This window comes from Centruroides sculpturatus, unplaced genomic scaffold (assembly GCF_000671375.1).
Source record: "Centruroides sculpturatus isolate CEXI.00-Female unplaced genomic scaffold, Cexi_2.0 scaffold234, whole genome shotgun sequence".
In the NCBI taxonomy this organism is placed as follows: domain Eukaryota; kingdom Metazoa; phylum Arthropoda; class Arachnida; order Scorpiones; family Buthidae; genus Centruroides; species Centruroides sculpturatus.
Window position 1 is genome coordinate 442,102 of NW_019384411.1, and position 24,387 is coordinate 466,488.

Here is a 24,387-nt window from a genome sequence, read left to right on the forward strand (position 1 = left end):
CCTAAATTTCTAAAAAATAATATTTATGTTTACTCAGCATTTTTATGACACAATCACGAGCCGTAACTGGGAAAAATCGCATGATATAATATCTAAACTTTGTGTCTATTATACATTTTTTTTCCCTGACGAGAGTGAAACTAAAGAAATTTTAGGGATTTTCCCTTAATTTTGAAGAGAAAAGAATCCAGGATAACACGTTTTATGTAAAAAAAGAAAATTAAAATTTTATTTTTTAATTGGATCATTAAGTATTACAATCTGTAATATTAACATATTTTATTAACTTTTAAATAAAAATTGTGTGCATAATTCTATTATAACTAGCAGACCCCGCCACGCCTTGTTGTGGCTCAAAATGTATCTATTATAAATGTATAACACTTTCTCCCTGGGAGAAAATTTTTCGAAAAATGTCTTCTTAGTGTACATTCTCTTGACGTACCCTATTAAAACGCAATCAAAAACGCAAAAACCCGCATATAAAATATTATAATAGAAGCCAAGTTTTTCACAGTAAGCCTTAATCCTGTCCCTCTCCCCCAATGGGGTAATTTCGACATGTATTCGACAGCCTATGTCCACCCTAAAGTTCCATTCTAAATATTGGTGAAAGAATTTTTGAAATCGGATGAGTAGTTTCGGAGATTACCCGCTGCATACAAACTAACATACATACATACATACAAACGTTACCTCTTTATTATATTAGTATAGATAATTTTCTTTAATTCTTGTTTTAAATCCTACGCTCTCTTTAAACGGTCGTTTTTCTTCAGAAAAAAAAGTCTAAAAATAATTGAAATAACTCGAATTTTATCGTATTTTAAAAGCATTTAAAGTATTACTTTTCCGATCATTAGGTAGCTCGCGACTCCGTAAAGTATGCTTCTCCGCATAGCTATTCGGTGTGGGAAGAAGTCGCTATTAAGGGGGATACGCTTGGCATTATCTTTCCTAAATTCGTCTTAAGTGGCCTATTTAAATATTTTGAAATTTCGTACTCGACACGTAACGGAGACTGAATTTTCACAATACTGTGGAAAAACAGTTTGCTTATACATTTTATTTTGCTCATTAAATCGAAATTCTTAAAGTTTGAGTTCGATTACAAATGCTTGTTCCGATTTGCTTTTCTTTTCTTCCTTAATTACCTTAAAATGTTTTAATTTTTCTCATTTTATTTAAGTTTTAAGGTAAAACTCCCGATTAATTTTTATCGCGCGATACTGCATTTGTTAGTTTTAACCTTATTATTCCGTCACAAAATGGTGACAAATTCACAATTTACGTTAAAGTTTATATTAATTATTGTTTTGATAAATTTTTGTGCTTATTTTTGAATAATTAACTGTTTACTTAGCATCCACGTCATTAAAATTTACATCTTAAACCCGAATTGTGACCAATTAACTGGTTACAACTCGTCTTATTTTTCTCGTCAATTTTATCCACGATTAGAAACTACGTACTATCGAGGACAAACTTAAAGTAAAAGTGGTTAAAGATCACCTTAAATTACTGATTATTAGAGGCTATTTTAAGGTACCTGTTGTTAGAAATCGCCTGGAGGTACTTACTGAATTCGGCATGGGAGAAACCAAACTACTGACCGTCGCAGTCCTTGTATCCCTAATGTTAGAAAGACAGTTTTAGGCAATAATTAGGACTTTTCAGAAATATTTTCATTTTTATACCTTAAAAAGTTTGAAAATCTTAATTTGTTGTACATTTTTATTGATTTTCTAGAAGAGATGCTCTTCGTCTTTACTTTTGTTTAGTGTATAATAATAAAATATCATCGCAAACAGAATTTATATTTAAAAAAAACAATTTAGATACTGAACTTAAAATTCCTCTATTTTTTGTAATTTTTGAATAAAATTTAATTTTAATAAAAACAAGATTACGATCGTCATTAATACTTATCGATAAAGCAACTTAGATTTAATATTTTTTTAAATTTTACCTTAAAATTAATAAATCACAAGGTGAAAATATTTTTGATAATATCGAAAATAATTCTAAATAAATACTTTTTAAAATTCTGCCTTCGCTTAGATGAAGATAGAATCGGGTTTTATATATTAAATTTAAAGATAAATAATACATTAAAAATAAATTTCATTTTATTTAAATAACTTTAAATGAATTTTTATAAATGATGACAATAAAGGAAGGATACATTTCGTCGAGTTTCCTATTAATAACATTTAATTTAATTTTTAAACATTTTATAAAATATGCTTCCATTCGTTTAATCCATAGATTTCTTAACGTAAACTATGCGATAATGGAAATTAATTAATCAGACAGTGTATTATTAAAATGAATTAAAATTAAGCATTTGAAGCATAATTACGATAATTACGCATTGTTTTTGTATTTTCTAAAAATTTTAATCATTTTCCTTCCTATTCTCATTAGTGACTTCAAAAGTAATTAATTGCACTTTCTGTGGATTCTGTGAAAAATTTAAAATCCCATTATTAAATTACTTTTATTTTTATATATTTTTCCCTATTGAAACATTACTAGTGATGACTACTGCTTCTCTTATTATGCAATTTCGTAAACCCCGCCTTTTTTAACAGGATATATCATCCCTGTTAACTGTATATATATAAGTGTGTGTGTGTTTATACACGTCTTTATCTATAATAATGTTACTGTATTAGCTGCAATATCTCGTTTAAGCGAAGTTTAAGGTACACGTCCCGTTAAAAATGAAAATCGAAGAAAGTAACACGAAAGTGGAGGAACGTCGGTGTCCATTTTCTGGCGTGAAGATAAGGAATTACTTATCTGGTAGAGAAAACAAAGATAAACTTTACGAACGATCGAAAGTAATAATATTTATAAATTTTATATAATTATTTTCGAATTTATATTAATACAATTGTAATTTTTTAGGATATAGCGTGCCAAAAAAATTGCTGTTACGGTTCGTTTATGTCCGGCCTTTCTGGTATACGTTCTCCTACCGAGAAGAGGAGTAAGCGGGAGGTTCTCGAAGATGCTAAAGAATTTTTTCAACAGTATTTTGAATCGAAAAAAATGTAAGATTTTTACGAAATTTTTAATGAATTTTTTAGATTTTTTAATTCATTTCGACTTTGAATTGTTACAAAAGTGATAACGAAGCTCGCGAATTAAGAATTATGAATGTTAAAAACGCCATCGAGAGTACTGGAACTTATGAGTTGAGCGAAGAGGAATTGCTGTTTGGTGCTAAAATGGCTTGGAGGAATGCTTCGCGTTGTATTGGAAGGATTCAATGGAATAAATTAATTTTGCAAGATGCTAGACACGTTAGATCTACTAAGGAGATGTTCGAGAAACTATGCGAACATCTAGCGCTTGGAACTAATGGTGGCAACATCAGGTAAGCGGAGAAATTTTCTGATAGACTAAATTATCGGTTGTAAAATCTGATTTTGAACGTTATATAGGTCAGTTATAACAGTATTTCCACAACGTCAATTGGGTAGAGACGATTACCGATTGTGGAATCCACAACTTTTAAGTTTTGCTGGATACCTTCAGCCAGATGGAAGCGTTATAGGAGATCCGGGACGTGTCAAATTCACTCGAGTAATTGAACTTTATTGTAAAAGTAATGTTTTTTTTATATCTTTTTAAAGAAAAATATAAATGTTTAAATTGTTTTTCAGATCTGTCAGAGGTTAGGATGGAAGGGACGGGGAGGGAAGTATGATATTTTACCATGGGTGTTATCGTCACCCGACGAAGGACCACAGGTTTATGATATTCCAGAAGAATTAGTATTGAGAATTCATCTAGAGCATCCGAATTATCCATGGTTTAAAGATTTGGGTTATCAATGGTACGCTGTTCCAGCAGTTGCTAACATGATGTTAGATTGTGGTGGACTTATGTTCACAGCTGCTCCATTCAACGGATGGTACATGGGTACAGAAATTGGTGCAAGAGATTTATGCGATCCTCAGCGATATAATATTACAGAGGTTAGTTTTTTAATTAAATATTTCCAGTTAAATTTTAAATAATTTTATGAGATTTTGTACAGGAAGTTGGATCTAGACTCGGCATTGACACGTCAAACACCAGCACCCTTTGGAAAGATCGTGTATTGTTGGAAGTAAATTTAGCTGTTCTCTACAGTTTTCAGGTATTACGATTGAACTTAAAAATGGCTAAATTTGAACCTATTTTTTTAAATTAAACGTTTTATTCTATATACAGAAAAATAATGTAACTATTGTTGATCATCATACCGCTTCAGAAACTTTTATCAAACATTTCGAATCTGAACAAAAGCAGAGGGGTGGTTGTCCAGCAGATTGGGTTTGGATAGTTCCACCCATGAGTGGTAGTATTACTTCAGTTTTTCATCAAGAAATGTTATGTTACAGTCTTAAACCCAGTTACGAGTATCAAGTAAGATAATAATTGTAAAATTTTAGCACATATCACTTAATGTATCAGGGACGATATTTGAAATTGCCAAAAATTTTTAGGAAGATGCTTGGCTTCATTATCAGTGGCCTAAGAATAACAACGTTGCACCGAAGTATAAATTCGCATCAATATCAAAGTAAGATGGCAAAAATTTTGTAATTAAATTCGAATTTAAGAAAAAACTAAGCAATAAATTTTATTTCAGAGTTATATTTTTCGCCGTTATAATGAATAAAATCACTAAATCCAACAGAGAAGCCATTACAATTTTGTACGCAACCGAAACAGGAAAGTCTGAAACGTATGCGATGAGGCTGGAACAGATATTATCTAATACATTTTTAGTTAGAGTACGTTATAATTTAATTATTGTTTTAATTTAAAATATAGAAACATTAATACTTAATTATTTTTTAGAACTTTTGCATGCAAGATTATGACTTGGAGCAAATTGTTAACGAGTCCATTCTGATCGTTATTAGCAGTACTTTTGGAAACGGAGAACCTCCAGATAATGGAAAAGTATGTCTAATATTAACACTGATAATTAGCACGTTAAAATTACAAATTTCTATAATTTTTGTTTAACGCAGGAATTTTGGAAAAAAATTAATCGATGCGAAGATCTTCGCTCCAGAGCAAATAATCAATTAAAGTAACAACGATCTTCTCTAGTTAAGTAACTTCAGTGTTTTTCGATGCTTACAGTTTGTGTATTTTTAGGTTTTCAGTATTTGCTTTAGGATCGACTCAATATCCAACATTTTGTGCTTTTGGCAAGAATATAGATTCGCTTCTGAGCAAAATGGGTCAAAGAATACTTCCCGTTGAATTAGGGGATGAACTTCGTGGACAAGAACAGACATTCAACAAATGGACAGAGATTTTATACAAGGTTTGAGGTTTATTTGAAAAATCAATAAATTTAGCTTTTTTGAATGTGTCTCATTTAAAAATGATATTCTTTTAGGCAATAATTAATTTATTAGGCTTGAAATTTGATGAAAGTCAATACTTCTCCGTAGAAGATTTCGCTGTATGGAAACCGGAAAATTATAAATTAAATGTAGTTTCTAGTCAACCAAACACAAATATCTGTCAAGGTTAATATATTTAATCACAAAATTTATTAAAATTGACTATTTTTAAATGAAAAATATTTATCTTCGCAGAACTTTCGCGCTTACACTCGAAACGTGTCCTTCCATATAAATTATTATCTTGTGCGAAATTGCAAGCGAGACATTCCAGGTAATTTTGTAATTTTTTAAAAGAATTTTGTTATTTTCTTTAAAACAAATCTAATTTATGTCATTTTGCATAGTCGACAGACAGTTTTAGTTCGTTTCTTACCATCTTCAAACGATTATCTCGACTATTTTCCTGGTGATCATATCGGTGTCTTCGCATCGAATTCGCCGAAACTCGTCAACGATATCATTAACAAAATCAACACTACGAGAATAAATCCTGATGCCATCTTAGATATTCAATGTTTTTCTGGTATATTAAACTCGTTTTAGTACAAAATGAATGTTAAATATAATTTAAAAGTCTCTAAAATGTTTTAACAGGTGGTAAATGGTCGAAAGCGTCACGACTTCCTCCTTGCTCCCTAAGAACAGCCATGACAAAATTTTTAGACTTGACTACACCTCCTACCGCTAATTTATTATTGTTAATGTCAAGTTTAGCTACAGAAAAATGGGATGTTTATAGATTAAAGAAACTTGCTACGGTATAAATTTCGTAATTTTTACATCCTCGCAAGCATTTCGGAATCATCAAATTCAAGTTTACCAATTTTTATAGGATATAGACGAGTACGAAGAATGGAAATCTGCCCAATATCCTAACTTAGCCGATTTTCTCGAAGAATTTAATTCAGTTAAATTAACTCCCGAGTTTATTTTAACTCAATTACCGTTGCTTCAACCTCGATACTATAGCGTTAGTAGTTCTACGTTGTCTCATCCTTACGAAATTTTGTTAACTGTTGCCGTTCTAAATTTCAGATCTCACGGTAAATTTCTAAAGTTTTCCTTCAATTTTTCATAATTTTTTGCGTAAAAATGTATAAAATTATATACATTTTTAGATGGAAAGGGCAAGTTGCACCACGGACTGTGTTCCAATTATCTGAACAGTTATCCGAAAGACGATATACCAATTTTTGTTCGAAGGTAGTTTTCCGATGTTATCTATTGAGTATAAACTTGTATAATTATATTTTAAATGTATTCTTACGCGTATTTTAGTGCTCCCGGCTTTCATCTACCCGCGGATGTATCGTTACCAATTATCATGATAGGAGCAGGAAGTGGAATAGCACCATTTAAAAGCTTTTGGATGCACAAGGAAATGGAGATGAAACAAATGAAAATCGGTAAATTATTTCTATTTTTTGGATGTAGACAACGTAACTTGGATCTGGTATACGAACACGAAACGTCACCACTCGTTAGGAAAGGCGTTCTAAGCCACGTCTTTAACGTATTCTCGAGAGAACCAAACCAGAAAAAGGTAATCCTAAACACTTATTCATTTACTTAATTACATATTTATGTTGTGTTTGTGTATTTATTTTTGCATCTTTTAATAGAAATACGTTCAAGATGCAGTTAAAGACGAAGCTAAACTGGTATACGAAATGATACAGCAGAATGGTCACATATATGTTTGTGGCGATGCTGCAATGAGCGAAGGTGTCAGAAAAGCTGTGAAATACGTACTCGTTTATCAAGGAAATTACTCAAAAGAAGAAGCCGAGAACTATTTTATTCAATTACAGGTACGTAATGATAAAAACTCACTTTATATAGGATACAGGTATTTAATTATTGATTTATACAATGATTTGTGTATTGAAACTAATGCTATTTTTTACAGAACGATGGACGTTATCACGAAGACGTGTTTGGAGTAAGTTACAGAGGATCTTCAAGTTTGTGAAGAGACCTCTCCAAAAACCCATACCTCATACGAAACTCAATTATACCCTATATTTAACCTAATTACTTTTTACAGCTTAAGTATTTTATTAATGTTCGCTTATCTACTTATAAAAATGTATATAATATTAAAAATAAATATATTTAAAATTGCCATTAGTTACGCCTATCTATTAATTAATTCACTAACGAACAATTTTTAAGAATATCAAAATATTGATACTGTTTTTAGACTCTTTCGTGTGAACGCTAGGACGGTCCTGGTAACGTCCTTTAGTGTCCATAAACGTTTGTTTCGCATTTATATGAGGCTAAATCTTTAGGGATAAATAAAACATGTTTTGAACTTCCGTCATGATGTAAAATACTTAAAATGTATGACGTTAAAGATGGAAAAGTGAAAACATGATTAATGCCATATTGGATATAAAAAATGTGACTCAAATTATCTAAACCGGATTTTAAGAAATAAAAAAGAAAATTAAGGAAATGATTATTGTTTTATGAAGCCTCTCTTGTACGAGTAACTCTATTTCGTATATATTAATTTCCAGGTGCCTCAAATGTATGGCCCGCCAAATGATCTGTGATAGACCCTGATAGGAAATACACGTAATCATCATTTATTTAATATTTATAACATATAAATGAATGATACGGAATCATCCCGGAACTTTAACTCATATCTATTATTAACGAATATAAGTGAATTAATACTTACACTTTCTAAAGACTAATTATTTACAACAGTCTCATTTAAATTATGATGATCGTAAGACAGTCTTTACAGAGTATAATAAGTTATTAAGGTACATTAATCAAGATAACTTCCTACATCGTTAATTAGTTACAGTAGTTCCTTGACATGTAAACGGATACATAAACTGTATAAAGATGTTATACAGGGGGATGCAAAAATAGGTATACAGTTGTTATTATGGGAAAAACATACAGGGAGAAAAAGGAAGTAAAAACATTTATTTTTATGTACAAATTAAATAACAAGCAAGGAACACAAACTAATAAAAGATAATTAAAAAAATAATGAACACCAAACATTTATATTTCTCAGATTCTCAACTGTATACCTACTTTTGCACCCCCCCCTGTATATTACTAGAATATATAAGGCTGTGTTATAATTACAAATCGAAATGTTTTATAAAGATTTACAACACACACGAATATCACGAAGGGTTCAGTATTATATATAGATATATTTACCCTATCAAGGCATCGGGTCTCATTGACTCATTTTTTTTTTTTTTTTTTTTTTTTGTGAATGACTGTAAATGATTGTAGTATTATAGCAAAGGAACAAGGACCTCTTCTTATATGAATACGTAAGATGATACGGTGGCGTATGAAAGCATGCAGATATCGTATACTATCCTGAGACAGATTTGTCCACATATGTCGCAACTGTCACTTCAGATTTCTCACACTTGTATTAATAGATGACGTCTAGTCTCAGAAATGCTCATCGATAAAGTCAAGGAAGTGTATTAACGTGACAAAGACATTCCTGCGAAACCCTAGCTGTATGCGGCCGAACGTTATCTTGTTAGGAAATAGTCTCTCGCAGTCCCGTCACGAAAGGAAACACGTGGGAATGCAGGATTTCCCTGGTACGAAGTGACCAACTAGTACACGAGATAGATCTCCAGACCAGCGCGTCAGCAATTCAACAGTCAGGCTGGGTTGTGAGGCGTTCATCAATCATCCGCCAAACTCTAATACCGAGGGCGTAGCTAGACCAATTATAGTAGGGATGGCTCTAATTGTGGAATGGCCTTATCAGCAGGGGCGGATCTACGTATGGACTAATAGGGCAAAAATTGAATTATTATTATAATTTTTTTATTCTTTTTCGTTAACAATGAGCACTTATCGTATAGTAAAAAAATAGTTAATATTAATAATATAACAATAATGATAATTTATAGTATTATTTGTATTAACAAAAAATGGGGTCCATTGGACTTCAATAAGCCCTAGGCCCCGAAAAACCTAGATCCGTCCCCGCTTATCAGAATAAGAAAAGCGGTCCGGGTGCACGTCTCCTGAAAAAATTTTAAATTTAACGCTATTAAACAACGTACAGTACGTAGGCTACAAACAGTACAAAAGTATTCAAAATTTAAATAATAAAAATCCTTGTTAATCATCCGCAGAGGCTTCCACCCGTTTCCGGATGGTAGACAAAGAGCGTGCGCTGACGTATTCACTGCTTTCCATATCTTCTGACTGTCGGGTCAGAACGGGTCAGACGATTGGAAATTCAGCGAAACTTTTCTTTGTTTCCCTCAGCCGCACGATGCGACTTTTCTGAAATTCCGCCAGCCGCGCTTAACGTCTTTGGCTGAGTCGCACGGACATGCCTGGCGTTCGAAGACCTCCAAACAGTAGATACGATACCCTGAAAATTCTGAACACATTTAACTCTTCTGACCTTTTATAAGATACTGGGAAAGAGATTTCGAGGCGCTACGCTGGTATTAACTAGCGTACAATAGGAATCATTAGCATACTCGTCTGATACTTAGCTCTATGTCGAATTTTGTAGTAATCGAGCAATTCCGAGTAAGTTCATTAGTCAATGAATATACATTTAATTATATGAAAATTTAACATATTTCGTAGCTATATTCGTTCTCATAATTTCGTAATGAAGTTATAGTAACGTTAGTGATGTCATCGGTTATATTGTAAGGAAATTGACGTTACGGAAATGATAAATAATTCATTTGATATTCCGGAGATTAAAATTACTCAATACATACAATATACGATGATAATTTTTGTATATTATTTTCCTGTCCTAACAATAGATACCGCGTTATGCAATGTTTATTATTGACTAATTCTGCCGAGCGATTTGTTTGCTCCTTCCCGTTCGACTAGTTAGAGTAGAGCAATTGGTTCGGATTACTCGCCTACTGTAATTGGTTAATACAGTACTCTGCTTAGAGTGACGACGTCATTAATCTTCTCGTAGAGCAGACAGCCGAATTCGCCATACGCGACACAAATCATAATCAATAATTTTAAATTTGATTATATTTTTAGATTGGATTCGATTTATTACGTAATATGTCATTCATTCAGAATGTAGCACAAACTCGAGTCTATTCATTTCGGATAAGCAATGAGAACGACCGAGCGAAAGAGGGAAGATGCTGCGATTTCAAGTAATCGTAGAGATTCATCGGGTTAGAACTCGGGTGGAAAAATATCGGGTCTCGTCACCATTCGGCCGCCCCATCGTTGGCCAGTTGGTCTCGGAGGCTGGCTAAATAGCGGCCTTTATAATGCCTAAAAAGAGGAAAGTGTTAAAAATCGTTCCCGCTAATAAAGTACAGGCTAATACGACGCGAAGACAATATACAGTATACGCTATAATTAAAATGTTGGTTTTACTGTTTTAGGGTAACTGTATTTAATCGCCTTCTTTCCTAGACAATTCAGAATTTTTAGAGAATATAAATCATCGTTTCTCTCCGAAGACACAACTCTAGTATTACATTGTCGATCGAGGCACGATTATTAGAGACAGAGCGTATTGTTTAGAATAAATCATTTTCTTTCATACGTTTATATGATTTACGAAGCTATCCAAAATCGATTTAAATTGATGAGAAATACAATAATGCAAGAAAAAGAGAAAATTAGAGGAAGATGGAAAGACAACATCGATAAAAACAATAAGTACATTTCGTTTTTCCTCTATAAATTGCCACTCGATCGTTCTCAATATTTTTCGTCAACAGATAGCGCAACTCGAACGATTCTAAAATTCGGGTACCGTACCGCGCTCGAAAACTTTGCACGAAATATTCTCCATTTCTTCTCTTCAAAAGGTTTTATCGAATATTTTATCGTTTGGAACCATTTGATTACAGTCGACCCCCCCTATAATTACGGTCCCAATAATTACGATTCCTATAAAACTGCAAAAAAAATTGTGACGGTATCCGTAAAAAAACAGTAAAAAACCCCCTATAATTACGTTAAACGTCATTGGGCAGCCGGACTACTTTCCCAAGGTCTATATAAGAAGGTCAGGACACGCTCCCGTGATTCTATGCGGCAGCGGCCATTTTGGGACTCATCGATAGAGCTTCAACATACGTGGTTCCTGCGTGAGTCGACTATTATTACTTATATACGTACTCAAAACGTTAAGCAATGGGTTATTGTGTTGCACCTAATTGTAAAAGTAAGTCTACCGACGTTCGATTGTTCAGATTTCCTGCAGATAAGCAGAGGAGAGCGAAATGGGTGCAGAACTGCAGACGGGATAAGTGGCAGCCAACTGATCATTCTAAACTGTGTGAGGTTAGTGTATATCATGTATTTTTCTATAGTTACTGTCTTGAAATGTATACGTGAGCTCACATTAAATTATTTGTTGTTCAGCTTCATTTCGAAGAATCGCAGTTTGAACTGAAAAGAGCTGACGGAAGGAAGCTGCTGAAATGGAATGCGGTTCCCACAATTTTTAATGTGAAAAAGTGAAAAAGTTGAAAAATGTTTTTTCATTTGTCTCCATAAATAATTTCATTGTTTGAATTTTGAGTATTTGTTTGTGATGTGACTTGGTGAAATTGCTTTTTATACAAGAATAAAGAATCATTTTATGTAAACAGAGAAAGAAGTTATGTCTCAGATAAGTTCTGTTAAAAATAGCATTAAATTATGTTTAATATTATCCTTTTGATTAAATTTTATGTAATTAGGAAAATATGACGTTTAAGCCTTTGTAAAGCCAAAAATGTTCATTAATTAAACGTTAGTTCAGTATTTATTTTTTAAATGCATTAAATTGGTAAATGCTTTAAAATAAAATTTTGGATAACTTCATTGTATGTTCTTTATTATACTTTAAATTTCCTTTGATGTTATTGCATCACTTTACGAAGTGTCTATATACGTAATTGCAACAGTTTTAGCACCTATTTAATTAGTTTCAATCACGACAGAAAATGATATAGATGATTGTTTCTTTTAAACTATTTGATCGAAAAGTTACATAAAATTGGGGTTGCGTAATCATCCGAAATCATTATTATATTTTCGACTGAAAATCGCTGGATTTATGCAATTTTAGTTTAATTAATGTCGTATAAAACTGACTGTTCGTACGAGTTTGCTTAAAACACGCGACTCAAAAAGTCCCAAAATGGCGGCTTAAGAAGCGTGTCCCGACCTTCTTATATAGACCTTGCTGACTCAACACACTCAGCACTCAACAGATATGTTGACTGCTACTTTCCAATGAATTGTGGGTAATTGGTAAGACATTTGAATGGAATCCATCTTGCTGAGAATGGAATTATGGAAACTAAGCACTTCGTACTCGAGTTGGAACGTCGTTGATGACGTCAAATTGATGACTTAAACACTCAACACTCGCGTTGAAAATTGGAATATCCCGATAACTAGTATAGATAAAGACAGGAGAAAGTTAAAGGGGCACATGCTCCAAAGGGGCAGGAAATTATAATTCATTTTTTGTGATTATTATGCATAATAAATTTATTATATTAAAATATGGTTAAATAAAGGTTATTTACATACAAATAAATATTTCCTGCGGATATAAAAATTTTAATTTTTACACTAACTCATAATCACTCAAAATCATCTCTACATTTTCTTTGTAAAAGTAAAAAAAAAACTGATTAATAAAGTTAATTTTATATTTCTTCCAGGATATTCTTGTATTTCGGAAAACGAAACAGCCGATATAAAAACAAAAACTGCTTCTAAAGACTGTAAAATTAATTTAAAAGTATGATTTATCCAAGAAACTTTTAAAGAATACAGTAGTTACATTTAAAAACTGTAAATATGGGCTTACGTCTGCTTAAAACTGTTCTAAAGCCAAGTCTTTTAACATGTAACTTAAAATGCCCGTTTTATCACATTTACTGATAGAAAATCTTTCTTGTTAATGTTATTTATTTAAGAAATTATTAAACGAACGAACGCAGAGTTGTAGTAATGCAATATAATTACCGAAAATATAAAATTATAATCGTATTTTTAGCTAATTAATTTATTTTATATATGTATTTAAATCTATGAAAATATTTAATGTTCAAATTATTTGAATGTATAAAATTTGATTTGGACTGCAAATATTTTCATGAATCTGATTATGAAATAAATCAATTTAATAATCAATTAAATTAAATTAAATTAAATTAATCAATTTAATTAAAATATTAAAGTATGCCGATGTATTATTTCAAAAATACATTTAAAATATTACAATAGTTTCCTGAAATAACCAACATATCTGACAGCGGAATAACAGAAGGTTATAGCGTCAGCCTACTGTTTTGGGAGACCATGAATAGAATTTGAGCGAGTAATCATTGCAAGTTTTCGGTAGTGGTCTTTCCGGAAATGCTGGGCATACACAACTTTGTCTCTTTACTGCATTGTGGGCCTGACCGAACTCTAGACAAGCTTAAAAAAGGCCCTCTTAGTGCGGACGGGGCAGAAAAACATTAAAAACCGACATACCTTATAAATTTGCATAAGAAACTATTCTCAAATATGAAAGTCGTCGAAAAATAATGAAATGACACAAATATTATGTTACGTGTTGTACTGTACATTAATTCATTTATAAATATAAATGACTAACTATAAGACTAGAATGAAGAACGAAGAACTAGACTATACCACTGACGATTGAGAAGTTTTTATTATTTTATACAACCTAATATCTGAATGGTTTAGAGTTATTTGGCTAAATCAAATAATGGAAATTTAGCATGAACGCTATTTAAGGCATAAAAATTATTATTAAGAAATATAATAATAATGTGAGAGTAGCCGGGGGTACTCTAATCCGCGGAGGATTGTTCGTACCACTTAATCGGCACAGATTATCCGGAATCTGTCTCCAAAGTTTCGGATCGAGAGATCCGATCTTAAAAGTTTCATAGGAGAGCGATAACCGCTAATAGATCTGAACTGTGAAGTCCAGATGCTCGTCAGGACTGACACCAGTTTGTCAATTTATCGATCCGCGGACAAACACGCGTATGAGATCTGATTCAGACACAAATTAAGAGTCATTTCGTTTGATAAACAAACAATAATAAATTTAATAAAACCAAAGAAAATAAAAACTAATACAAAATACTAATGAACGAGAGATTTAACTACTACAAATAAGATCCAAATCGAGAGATATATGGACTTATATTATACCCGATGCGCGATCGAGAGAGAGAGCTCACAAAATCGTTAGAAACATACGACCTGTTTTAGTTGTCGTTCGTTTTCTTCTCTGTAGGAAGGACCACTTTGGAGATAAAGTTCATTTACTTCTTATCATGGGAGATCGATATGTGCACAAGGTCAAAGTATAACTTCTAAGTGTTGACTCGGGAATTCTTCTATGTTACTCGTCCAAGGGCGTTGGTCATCAGGAGAAAAATGTGTGGAGTTTGGACACTTTCAGATCTGTCGATGAACTCCCCGATTTCTGACAAATTTCCTCTATATGTCACGATCGGCGACCAATCATCATGCAAAGATTCCTCCAAGAGAACGGATGGAAAGGGGGATATGTGAGGGGTAAGCATTTCCCATCAAAGCGAGGTTTTTCGCAGATAAGAGGAAAACAGAGGATGCACTAACTTCTGTGAAAGGAAGTAACATCTGTTATCTATTTTTCCCACTCTAAAACGTCATTTTTCTCCCCCAAACGAAATAATATTTTATAACAAAATATTAACGTTATTAATAAAATTACTGATTTAGACCCAGGGGCCTTTCAGGTCTCACAGTACTTAATTAGTCCAAAACCTCAAAAATCTGTACTATGTCTTAATGTAAAGTCGCGATCTCCCTTAGTTTAAGAGAACTTTCAAAATAACAAACACCTTATTCGGATAAATTACTGTATATTTGCAGTTGAAAGTAACTTTAGGTGTTCTAAGATAAAGCTAGTATTTCACAATGAATGTACGGATATTTACAAAGATTCAAAACTTAATTTACAGAGTCGATATACTTATACGAAAGAAACCCAAACAATGAAGTTACAATTGAAAGGGTTGATATACATTTTACATCGGCTGAATTTTCGACGCTTTACTGTATTATTTTGCCAAGAATCATTTTAAACTCGTTAACCTATTTTCAGTTCTAATTAAAGTAGCGTGTAATGNTAAATATATAATTTCCACCGTCTAGCGTGGCGCCACGCTACGGAGATTTTTACGCTAACTATCGTCTGTAGAGTATGTAAATTAGGTATCGTAAGTCTAATACAGCACTAATTTTATACATTTCTTGTGAAAGAAGCATTCCTTATTCAACGGCGATTAAAATTATGTATATTAATGATGTCTCCGAAGTTCAACGAAGTTTTCGCAGAAAAATAAGTTATTAGAAATCGGCCGCGGTTCGCTGAGCTGTTCCGCGACGAAAACAATGTTGAGCAATGGGGATGTCTAATAGTGCACCCTCGGTAAGTAATCCTACAATTTTTTATTTATAGCGTAGTTTATACGGATTATTTCCAAAAAAAATATACGTATTTTGGAAATGTTGAGTCGGATTAGTGTAGAATCGATTAATTTTATGGAAGAAAACCTTTCAATCAGCCGTAGTCCGTAAACTTCACACGTGTCGGGCTGTGATTGGAACGACTCGTAAGAAATCTGATTAATAAAAAATGGAACGTATCTATGATCTTTTAGGGGGGTCGACTGTATCTCCCGTTTGAATTCGAATTAAAACATTTAAAAATTTTTTGCGAGGCACAGCGTCGAACAAATTGCCAAAAGTTGATAATGAAGAGATGCTGTCAAAACCCAGAGCGAATGGCCGGAAGGCCGGACGGCTCTGGGGAATCTGGACGGACGGGTGTCGTCTCATCCGGATACGCGCTTCCCAGTCCTTTCGTCGCGGGTCTGGCTTCGTAGCGAGCCCGCAGCGCGGAAAGAATTTAAAAAATGACAAAGCGGAATTCCAGAAAATTAATACCTTTGCAAAAAGAAATTTCCTAATAGCAAACCTCGGAATATTGATTCGAATTTAATCAAAAATAACAGAAAAATTACAATTTTTTTCGGCAACACTTCGAGGAAATGGCGATCAAATTTACCAAACTACAATAATTTTAACTAGGTTAGAAGATAAGTAATATTTCTCCGGGAAAGTGTAAATACGTTCTTACAGTTCGTCAAATTCTAAGTAAAACGAGTCGTTTTGCGGGAAATAAGTAAAAGTATATGGCAAGAATTTTGTTCGATTCTCGTCTTTTTCTGTTAATTTTCTTTCCCCGTCCCTCTCGGTCGACGTTCTCGCCTAACAAATGGTCTTTTCCTACCGATCGCGCGGTGGCTTTGAACTCCTTTCTATTCGGATTCCAGCCGATTAGTTAATCTAAATACACGGGCCAGGCGAATTCGGGCGAAATACGACAATCCCGGACAATCTTATAGTTAGAGGATCGATCATCCGAAAGGTGTATAAGAAGATTGGTTCGGTTTGAGGGGTAAGGCAACGCGACACAAAGGCGATATTTCGAGAAGATGCCTGCCGCGTGGACTTTCTACGAGAAACTGGCTCCTATTAAAATGTGAAAACCTAGAAAACTGGATTTAGCCAGTTCGTTGGCGAAGCGCAAACCCGAAACCCATCATTAGCGTTTACGTTAGTAATTCTACGCACCGGGCCGCTGACTGACGTAAAGTAAGAAATATCACAACTTTACGATCGGATAAATAAATTGTTTTCGAGTTTAAGAATATTCCCGATTACAATGCGAATGTATGAGAAAATTTAGTTAAATAAGCGACAGAGAATTAAAAATATTTAATTAATAATTACTAAATTAAAGAATATAAAGATAAGTTAAAATCGAGAAATTTATTACATTAAGAAATAATAATTTATTATATTAATTAGTTAATACAATAAATTATTTCTTAGTTCGTCAAAAATTTACTTTATAATTGATATACAGTAGAGCGTCGTTTATCCGAATCAATTGGGGACAGGGGTGGTTCGGATAACGAATCATGTACGAAAAAATATATTAATTTATCCAGTGTTGAAATTTCTCTCCATTGCGTGTCACTTCGCGTTGTTTTTTGAATTTTCGTCCATGTTAAGCCTAGCGAAGACTATTGTATCGTTAAAAATTATTTTTTTATTTTGTACAAACAAAATAAATTTATTGAAAAATATAAAAAGAATAAAAAATTATACTTCAGATGTTAATTTAGTATCAAAAACGTAAAATATTTGAGTAGCCCGAGAAATAGCCGAAGATTGCAGCGCCACAGCACGACTAGAATGCTTTCGGATAACGGACGTTTCGGATAACCAGCTTTCGGATAAACGACGCTCTACTGTATTCATAAAAATAATATGTTAATTGAAAGAGAATATTAATTACAATTATTGTCCGCTTACGAATCAAAATTATGATTAGAATAAAACGATTAAAAATTAACATTTAAATAAGAAATAAAAGAAATTAAGCGTATATTTTCTATTATTAAAATCTTTATGTATGGAATAGTAAACAAAGTCGTTTAGCATTTAACATTGCTAAAATATAATTGTAGATAAATGAATAATTAATTGCATATATTTTAATATATATTTGCAAAATAACGAGGAAGTACAGAACGCCAGATCATTAAAATGCCAACCCATTTAAGTATTCTTTTTGCTTTATAAATGTGAAAAATACTTAATTAATGACAGGCACCCCCTTATAAATAGCAAATACCTTACTTTTTACGAAAAACATTTCGTGGAATTTAAAGTAAAAGAGATGGCAATTTCGTAATTTCAATTCGAGTCCGTAATGTTGGTGGCCGTTGTTGAATTATCTGATACGGATATTAGTGTTAATTCGGTTGCGTTTGTAAGTTNATCGATTAAAAGTGTTTACAAAATCTATACAAGTTTATTTTGTTGCCGCGGCAGCTTTTTCTACCGATAGAACTTGTTTTGTTAGAAAAACATGGAATAGAAGGTTGTTTGGCAAAAGAAAACTTCTACCGACACGCGCTATATTTAATGGCGAGTGAAGAAAGATTGATTAATTAATCTTTACCGAATTTAAGATAATTCAAACTTTGATTTATTTAATGAGCTTTCGTCTTTAATTTCTTACTTATTAAACTGCTTTGAATTGGGATTTAATGACGATGCTGTATAGTTACGAATGAATAATTTTGAAATTAAAAATTGTAATTGATTTTTTAAAAATAATTTACATAAATTTATTGTTTTTGTTTCGACTTTTAATAAAGGTATAAATTGAAGTCAATTTTTAAAAATTCATTTTATTTTTAAACTTATAACGGCGACACGAAGAATACATTTAATTAAATTAAAAACAAATTTTTATAAATAACAAAAATTACGATGATAAATGCAGTTTTTTTGATGAATACTTCACATTTATCCAACCCATTTAAGTATTCTTTTTGCTTTATAAATGTGAAAAATACTTAATTAATGACAGGCACCCCCTTATAAATAGCAAATACCTTACTTTTTACGAAAAACATTTCGTGGAATTTAAAGTAAAAGAGATGGCAATTTCGTAATTTCAATTCGAGTCCGTAATGTTGGTGGCCGTTGTTGAATTATCTGATACGGATATTAGTGTTAATTCGGTTGCGTTTGTAAGTTGTATAGTTGTTTGGTTCCGTTCTTCTCTCCAAGTTATTAAAGGTTCTTCCTCCGAAAATGACAGAGTTATTGGATTTTCCGTGATATTTTTTGTAATTAAGACATTTTCTGTGGTTTTTTCGTCGAAATCATCGATCGCGACGTATGGAAATTCTGGATCCTTACCTAAACCATCGATTGCAACGTGTGAAAATTCGGGATTATTATCTAAACGATTTATAGTTTCGGTAGTTGTTACGTTAACATCGTCCAAAAATTCATTATTTTCTTTCGTAATTGTTTCGGAAGGTTCTGTTATTGAACCGTTATCCTTTGCAAAAATCTCTTGTGATTCGATGTGTTCCGCTTCGTAATTAATTTTATCCGTTGATTCCGTAACAATTTCTTTAATTTCTGCAATTACGGTTTCGGTTTGGGTTTTTAAATCGAAATCTTGCGCGTTTTGCGTAGAGAAATTGACTTCGGTCGTCGTTTCCACATTTTCTCGAATGGCTTCCGATTGAGTAGTTTCGGACCATTCGGTAATTTCTAAATCCTGTTTTGTACTTTGTTCCTTGTTTGAGAAAGTAGTGGTTTCTTGGTTTACTTCGGTGTTTTCTTTATTCGAGCTAGTTATTTCTGTTGTAAAACTTTTTGTAAATTGTGTAGCGAATTCGTCATTTTTACTAAAATGTTCGGTTGAAATTTCTGTTAAAGTCTCTTCTGTTGAATGACTTTCGCTAATAGTTTTATTATCTAACATCTCTGATGTTTCATTAGGCAATAAAATGTTTTCTGTCATAATTTCTCCTTTGTTTACGGAAGTGGTTTCGAACTCAGCTTCTGTAGTTACTAACGTTTCTGTTTTCTCTTCGACCAATTGCGTTTTTGTAGTTTTACTTGGATTTTCTGTTATTATTAAAGTTGTTTCAGTAGTTAATTCTTTTTCATCCTCCGAACTTTGTTCTGTTTCATTACTAACACTTTCTGTCATTTCTGTAGGCTGTGTTTCGTTAACGATAGAGAAATCTGGTTGATTGGTTTCCGAAGTATTTAGCAATAATGTCACACCACTATTTTCGGTGAAGACATCAATACGATCTTCGTATGCTTCGGTATTGGAATCGCCTGATTTAATAGGTTCTTCAGCATTTTCGGTATTGGAATCGCCTGATTTCATAGGTTCTTCAGCATTTTCGGTATTGGAATCGCCTGATTTCAGAGGTTCTTCAGCATTTTCTTTTGTTACGGTTTGTGATCTTTCAGTAGTCTTATCTCTGGCTTCAGCTTGGTTAATTTCTGTATTTAGAGATAAAGTTGATGATAGTTGCAACAAATCATCATCTGAATGAGAAGGACTTACGGATGTTGTTTCGGAATTATTCGAAAGTTGCATGATATTATTTTCTTGGCTCATTTCTGCTTCCTGGTTCGAAGAAATTCTTTCTGGTAAAGACTCGCCAGTTGCTTCCGATTGCATGGCATTACTTTGTTGGCTCATTTCTGCTTCCTGGTTCGAAGAAGTACTTTCTGGTGAAGACTCGCCAGTTGCTTCCGATTGCATGGCATTACTTTGTTGGCTCATTTCTGCTTCCTGGTTCGAAGAAGTACTTTCTGGTGAAGACTCGCCAGTTGCTTCCGATTGCATGGCATTACTTTGTTGGCTCATTTCTGCTTCCTGGTTCGAAGAAATACTTTCTGGTGCAGACTCGCCAGCTGCTTCCGATTGTCCAGATGGTTTCTTTCTCTTAATCTTTAATTCCGATTCTTCTTCGGAACTTTCATCCGATTCAGGAGAACTATCCTCGTGTCGTTGCTCTTCAGAATCTTCTTCAGAACTTTCTACATCTCTTTCTTCATCCGATGCGGATTCGTCCGAATCTTCATCCGAAGAGATTTCGGTGGGATTTCTTTGTTCATCTGGCAGATTTTCGATAGATTCTTCGGAAGAATCATCTGTTTCTCTTTGTTCTTCCGAAGGTACTTCGTCGGAATCTTCTTCTGAAGATTCGTCGTCAGTTTCTTCACCTCGCACATCATTTTCTGTTATGATCCCTTCTTTATTTGTAAAACCAGTTTCCTCTTCCGATGACGTTTTTCTTTTTTCTGCTAAAATTTCAGGTTCTAACGTCGTATATGATTCATCAATTGTAGCTTTTTCAGTCGGTTGTATTTTCTCATCGGTTGATAACTTATGTGTAGATGAATCCTTATCGTCTGTTTTCTCATCTAAAGAACTTGCAGTTGATAAATCTTTCTCGATTGTGTCCTCTTCTTCCTGATGAACTGAAGATTCTGTATTTGATAAATCCTCGTACGAATCGTCCTGATATTCTTTGTCTGTCGAATGTTTACCAAATGAATACTTCTCGGTTTGCGAATAAATCAGAGGATCCTTTGTCGAAAATAATTCTTTAGGATCATTTATTTTGTTTCCTTCTTCAACCAAAGAAATGTTGTCTTCGTCACTTTCGTCGTCATCTACAGGATTCTCACTTGTATAATCATCTTTAGATTTATCTTCTGTACTTTTTTGTATATTTAATGGATTTTCAGTAGAAGAATAATCCAAATAATCAATTTTATCTCTTTCAAAATCAGTTGTTTCATTTATTATAGGTTTTCGAGCGAGGTCAGTTGGTTCTTTCTGAGAATCGTTTGATGTCTTTACAGAATTTACCGAAGTCGAATGATTTCTATTTTCAAGAGAAATGTTTAGTTCTTTTTCAGGTTCAGCGATAATAACCGAGTCTGAAATTGCATCTTGCGACGAAGAAACCGGTCCAATGGTAGTTAACTCTTGGTTTCTTTCGGTAATAATTTCTGGCGTAATGGTAGCCGGTTCAGTAGTTTCATAGGACGTAGTAGTGATATTCGTAATGAATGAAGTATTGATAGAAGATTCAGTTTTAACAGCTAAAATAAGTATTAATGCATATATTTTAATATATATTTGCAAAATAACGAGGAAGTACAGAACGCCAGATCATTAAAATGTAAATGTATTTTACCTGGAAGAGGACAATGATCATAACGAGGACAACATTCACCAGTTACAAAACGGGGCATACAGTCACGTCGGAATACACATTCTGCGAATGCGCAAGCGATAGAATTACCTTGGCAATGACATTTATAACACGGATTCTGTGGATCTCTTATTTCGTCTCCGTTTCTATACAGTTGCCCATTATGCTCGCAACCTGTACGATTACCGTTTTAGCATCAGAGAGCAAAGATAAAGTAAAATAGATAAATAGGGATAAATGAATTTACCGCATAAATAATCCGGGCAACATTCTCCTTCTCTTCTGATTGCTTTGCATCCATGCTTTATTTCACATTCGTGTAAAACGCACGCAAATCCAGGAGGACGACATCTGCACGATTCGCATGGGTTATCAGTCGGAATGCGATCTCCGTTGTAGTAAACAATTCCATCCACAACACAAGCTGAATATAAGTTTTAAAATGTACAAATAAATAAAAGTTTTTTATAAAAATTCAGAAATTCTAAGAAAATTTCTTACCTGTTTCGTTAGCGATATAAAAAGCGGATCTCTTGTGTAAGGGTATAACACCTATAAATGCAATTCTCGGTAAAACACTTAAAAAATAATGTAATTAAACGTTTTCATTTTTTAAAATAAGTGTTTGGATAGATTTAAAGGGAGGAGTCTATATGAAAACCAACAATAAACAATGAAAATAGACCTTGGGAGGGTCTTATTTTCATTCAATTTGATAACAAAAGTCACCGTAAACCTGGTTTATAAAAGAAAATCACTTACCTGACTCGACTACATGGAGAACGATAGGAAGGAGAAGTAAACAAGATAAAAACTTCATATCTAAAAATATAATACGAATGTCTTAAAACAAACACTAAAAACTTCTCCGAGAGAAATATATTAAAAAATTAGCATCCCTAAATGCGAAATTTTATGAAAGAACATCTTTATAAAAGATGAAGGAGGAAGTATTGTACTCAGTGGCTGCCTATTGTTAGAATATTAAACATTAATCCTATAGTTTGCCTTGAATATATTTATAAGATTCTTTATATAATTAATCCATTTACATGCTCTATTTATATATCTAATAATTTAGGAATATTTTACCGTTTAGTAAATAACTAAAGACAAAGGAGAGCAAACAAAACCTTTCGAAACCAATCACCGAATCAACTTACCAGACAAAAGCAGTAGAATATTTCTACGAAAAGTTCAACACCAGTCGGGTGTCTTTACTTTTATACAGGTACTCAGGACAGTGAACTTGGTAGAAAATCGCCCGAAGGCAGCGAACGACATCTCTTATTTAGTTCCGAAGATGGACTGGAAGATGGACCGTCTCTAACTTGTCCCACTTCTAATGGGTGGGTTTTACTGATGACTCTCACAAAGCTGTAGCGGTTCGGAGCCAACAATAACGCTTCCTTCACCAATGGCATTTACGGAGAATACAAAACTCCGACAGTAAAAATATAAAGAAAAAAATAATAATAAATGCGTGACAATTTAGACGCGTTTTACCGTAACAGTCATCAAGAGTAGGACAATTTATGGCAGCGATATGGTCCATCGGCTATTGTATAGAAATAGTATTCCGACCTTGACCTTACACCAATAAAGCAAATAGAGTGAGGAGGAATTCCATATTTTCGTTGATAGAAACAATAAATTACTGAAAACGAGCGGTGAATGACTCTCTCTTTCTCCTTCTCTAACTCCTCCTTAAAAATAAACACCTAAATTTACGCTACGAAACTTAAAAGATTATAAACCGGTCGAAGCCAGTGTATGGAGTCTTAAATTATTCTTCATCCGTGTTTTTTACTTAAATTTCCTCTAAAAAACTTCGACGATATTCACGATATATAGCATACTTTTACTTTATATCTGCAAAAAATAACGATAAAAACTAGGAGAGTGTGTGTAAAATCACTAACAGATAGAGAATTGACGTGTATATAAACCTCAGTAGTGTTGTTTTTATGACACATTGAATTCAAAGTCAAGATGAATAATAGTCCTCGACCTTTCTATGCCATTACCATTCATTTTCGTATTGAAGCGCAATGTATGGGTACAACAACCTCCGAGTTTAAATTCGCGGTAGCCGATAGAAAACCGATTTAGGAATAATTTAGTTATATGAATTAGTGAGGTTCAGGAAGTATGGGATAACCGTCTTAACATTCTTTACATTCTAAATAGCATGACCCGTCAAGCAAATCTTTTCGTCGACAACTAATTAAAAAGCTACACTATGTCTACTTCCTCGTCTCTACGCCATGCCTTAAATTGTCTTCGGGCATTGTAAC

At 33.1% G+C, this 24,387-nt stretch overlaps 2 protein-coding genes across 2 annotated transcripts; one reads left to right on the plus strand and one right to left on the minus strand.

Moving 5' to 3' along the window:
* Positions 1-2,670: 2,670 nt before the first annotated feature.
* On the plus strand, positions 2,671-7,544 carry LOC111619022 (nitric oxide synthase, inducible-like). Its single transcript, XM_023360657.1, has 21 exons — positions 2,671-2,846; positions 2,914-3,059; positions 3,134-3,385; positions 3,453-3,594; positions 3,675-3,989; positions 4,052-4,153; positions 4,228-4,422; positions 4,503-4,579; positions 4,649-4,793; positions 4,861-4,965; positions 5,037-5,098; positions 5,167-5,338; positions 5,414-5,546; positions 5,616-5,694; positions 5,768-5,946; positions 6,018-6,181; positions 6,256-6,466; positions 6,542-6,626; positions 6,702-6,966; positions 7,046-7,234; positions 7,333-7,544. Exons 1-21 carry the CDS (start codon positions 2,727-2,729, stop codon positions 7,393-7,395), a joined length of 3,201 nt encoding a protein of 1,066 aa, XP_023216425.1. The 5' UTR covers positions 2,671-2,726; the 3' UTR covers positions 7,396-7,544.
* Positions 7,545-18,999: 11,455 nt separating this feature from the next.
* Positions 19,000-23,015, minus strand: LOC111619033 (probable serine/threonine-protein kinase kinX). Its single transcript, XM_023360673.1, has 5 exons — positions 22,853-23,015; positions 22,592-22,642; positions 22,338-22,514; positions 22,073-22,264; positions 19,000-21,977 (listed from the first exon to the last, which is right to left on the minus strand). Exons 1-5 carry the CDS (start codon positions 22,908-22,910, stop codon positions 19,000-19,002), a joined length of 3,456 nt encoding a protein of 1,151 aa, XP_023216441.1. The 5' UTR covers positions 22,911-23,015.
* Positions 23,016-24,387: the final 1,372 nt, after the last annotated feature.

What these genes read in the sequence shown, in the direction of transcription:
- LOC111619022 (XM_023360657.1), top strand. Translation starts at nt 2,727, where the DNA reads ATGAAAATCGAAGAAAGTAACACGAAAGTGGAGGAACGTCGGTGTCCA. An exon ending in AGAGCAAATAATCAATTAAA is followed by an intron (nt 5,099 to 5,166) that starts GTAACAACGATC and finishes GTGTATTTTTAG; the next exon opens with GTTTTCAGTATTTGCTTTAG. An exon ending in AAACACAAATATCTGTCAAG is followed by an intron (nt 5,547 to 5,615) that starts GTTAATATATTT and finishes TTATCTTCGCAG; the next exon opens with AACTTTCGCGCTTACACTCG.
- LOC111619033 (XM_023360673.1), bottom strand. Translation starts at nt 22,910, where the DNA reads ATGAAGTTTTTATCTTGTTTACTTCTCCTTCCTATCGTTCTCCATGTA. An exon ending in TTATATCGCTAACGAAACAG is followed by an intron (nt 22,515 to 22,591) that starts GTAAGAAATTTT and finishes ACTTATATTCAG; the next exon opens with CTTGTGTTGTGGATGGAATT. An exon ending in TTGCCCGGATTATTTATGCG is followed by an intron (nt 22,265 to 22,337) that starts GTAAATTCATTT and finishes GTAATCGTACAG; the next exon opens with GTTGCGAGCATAATGGGCAA.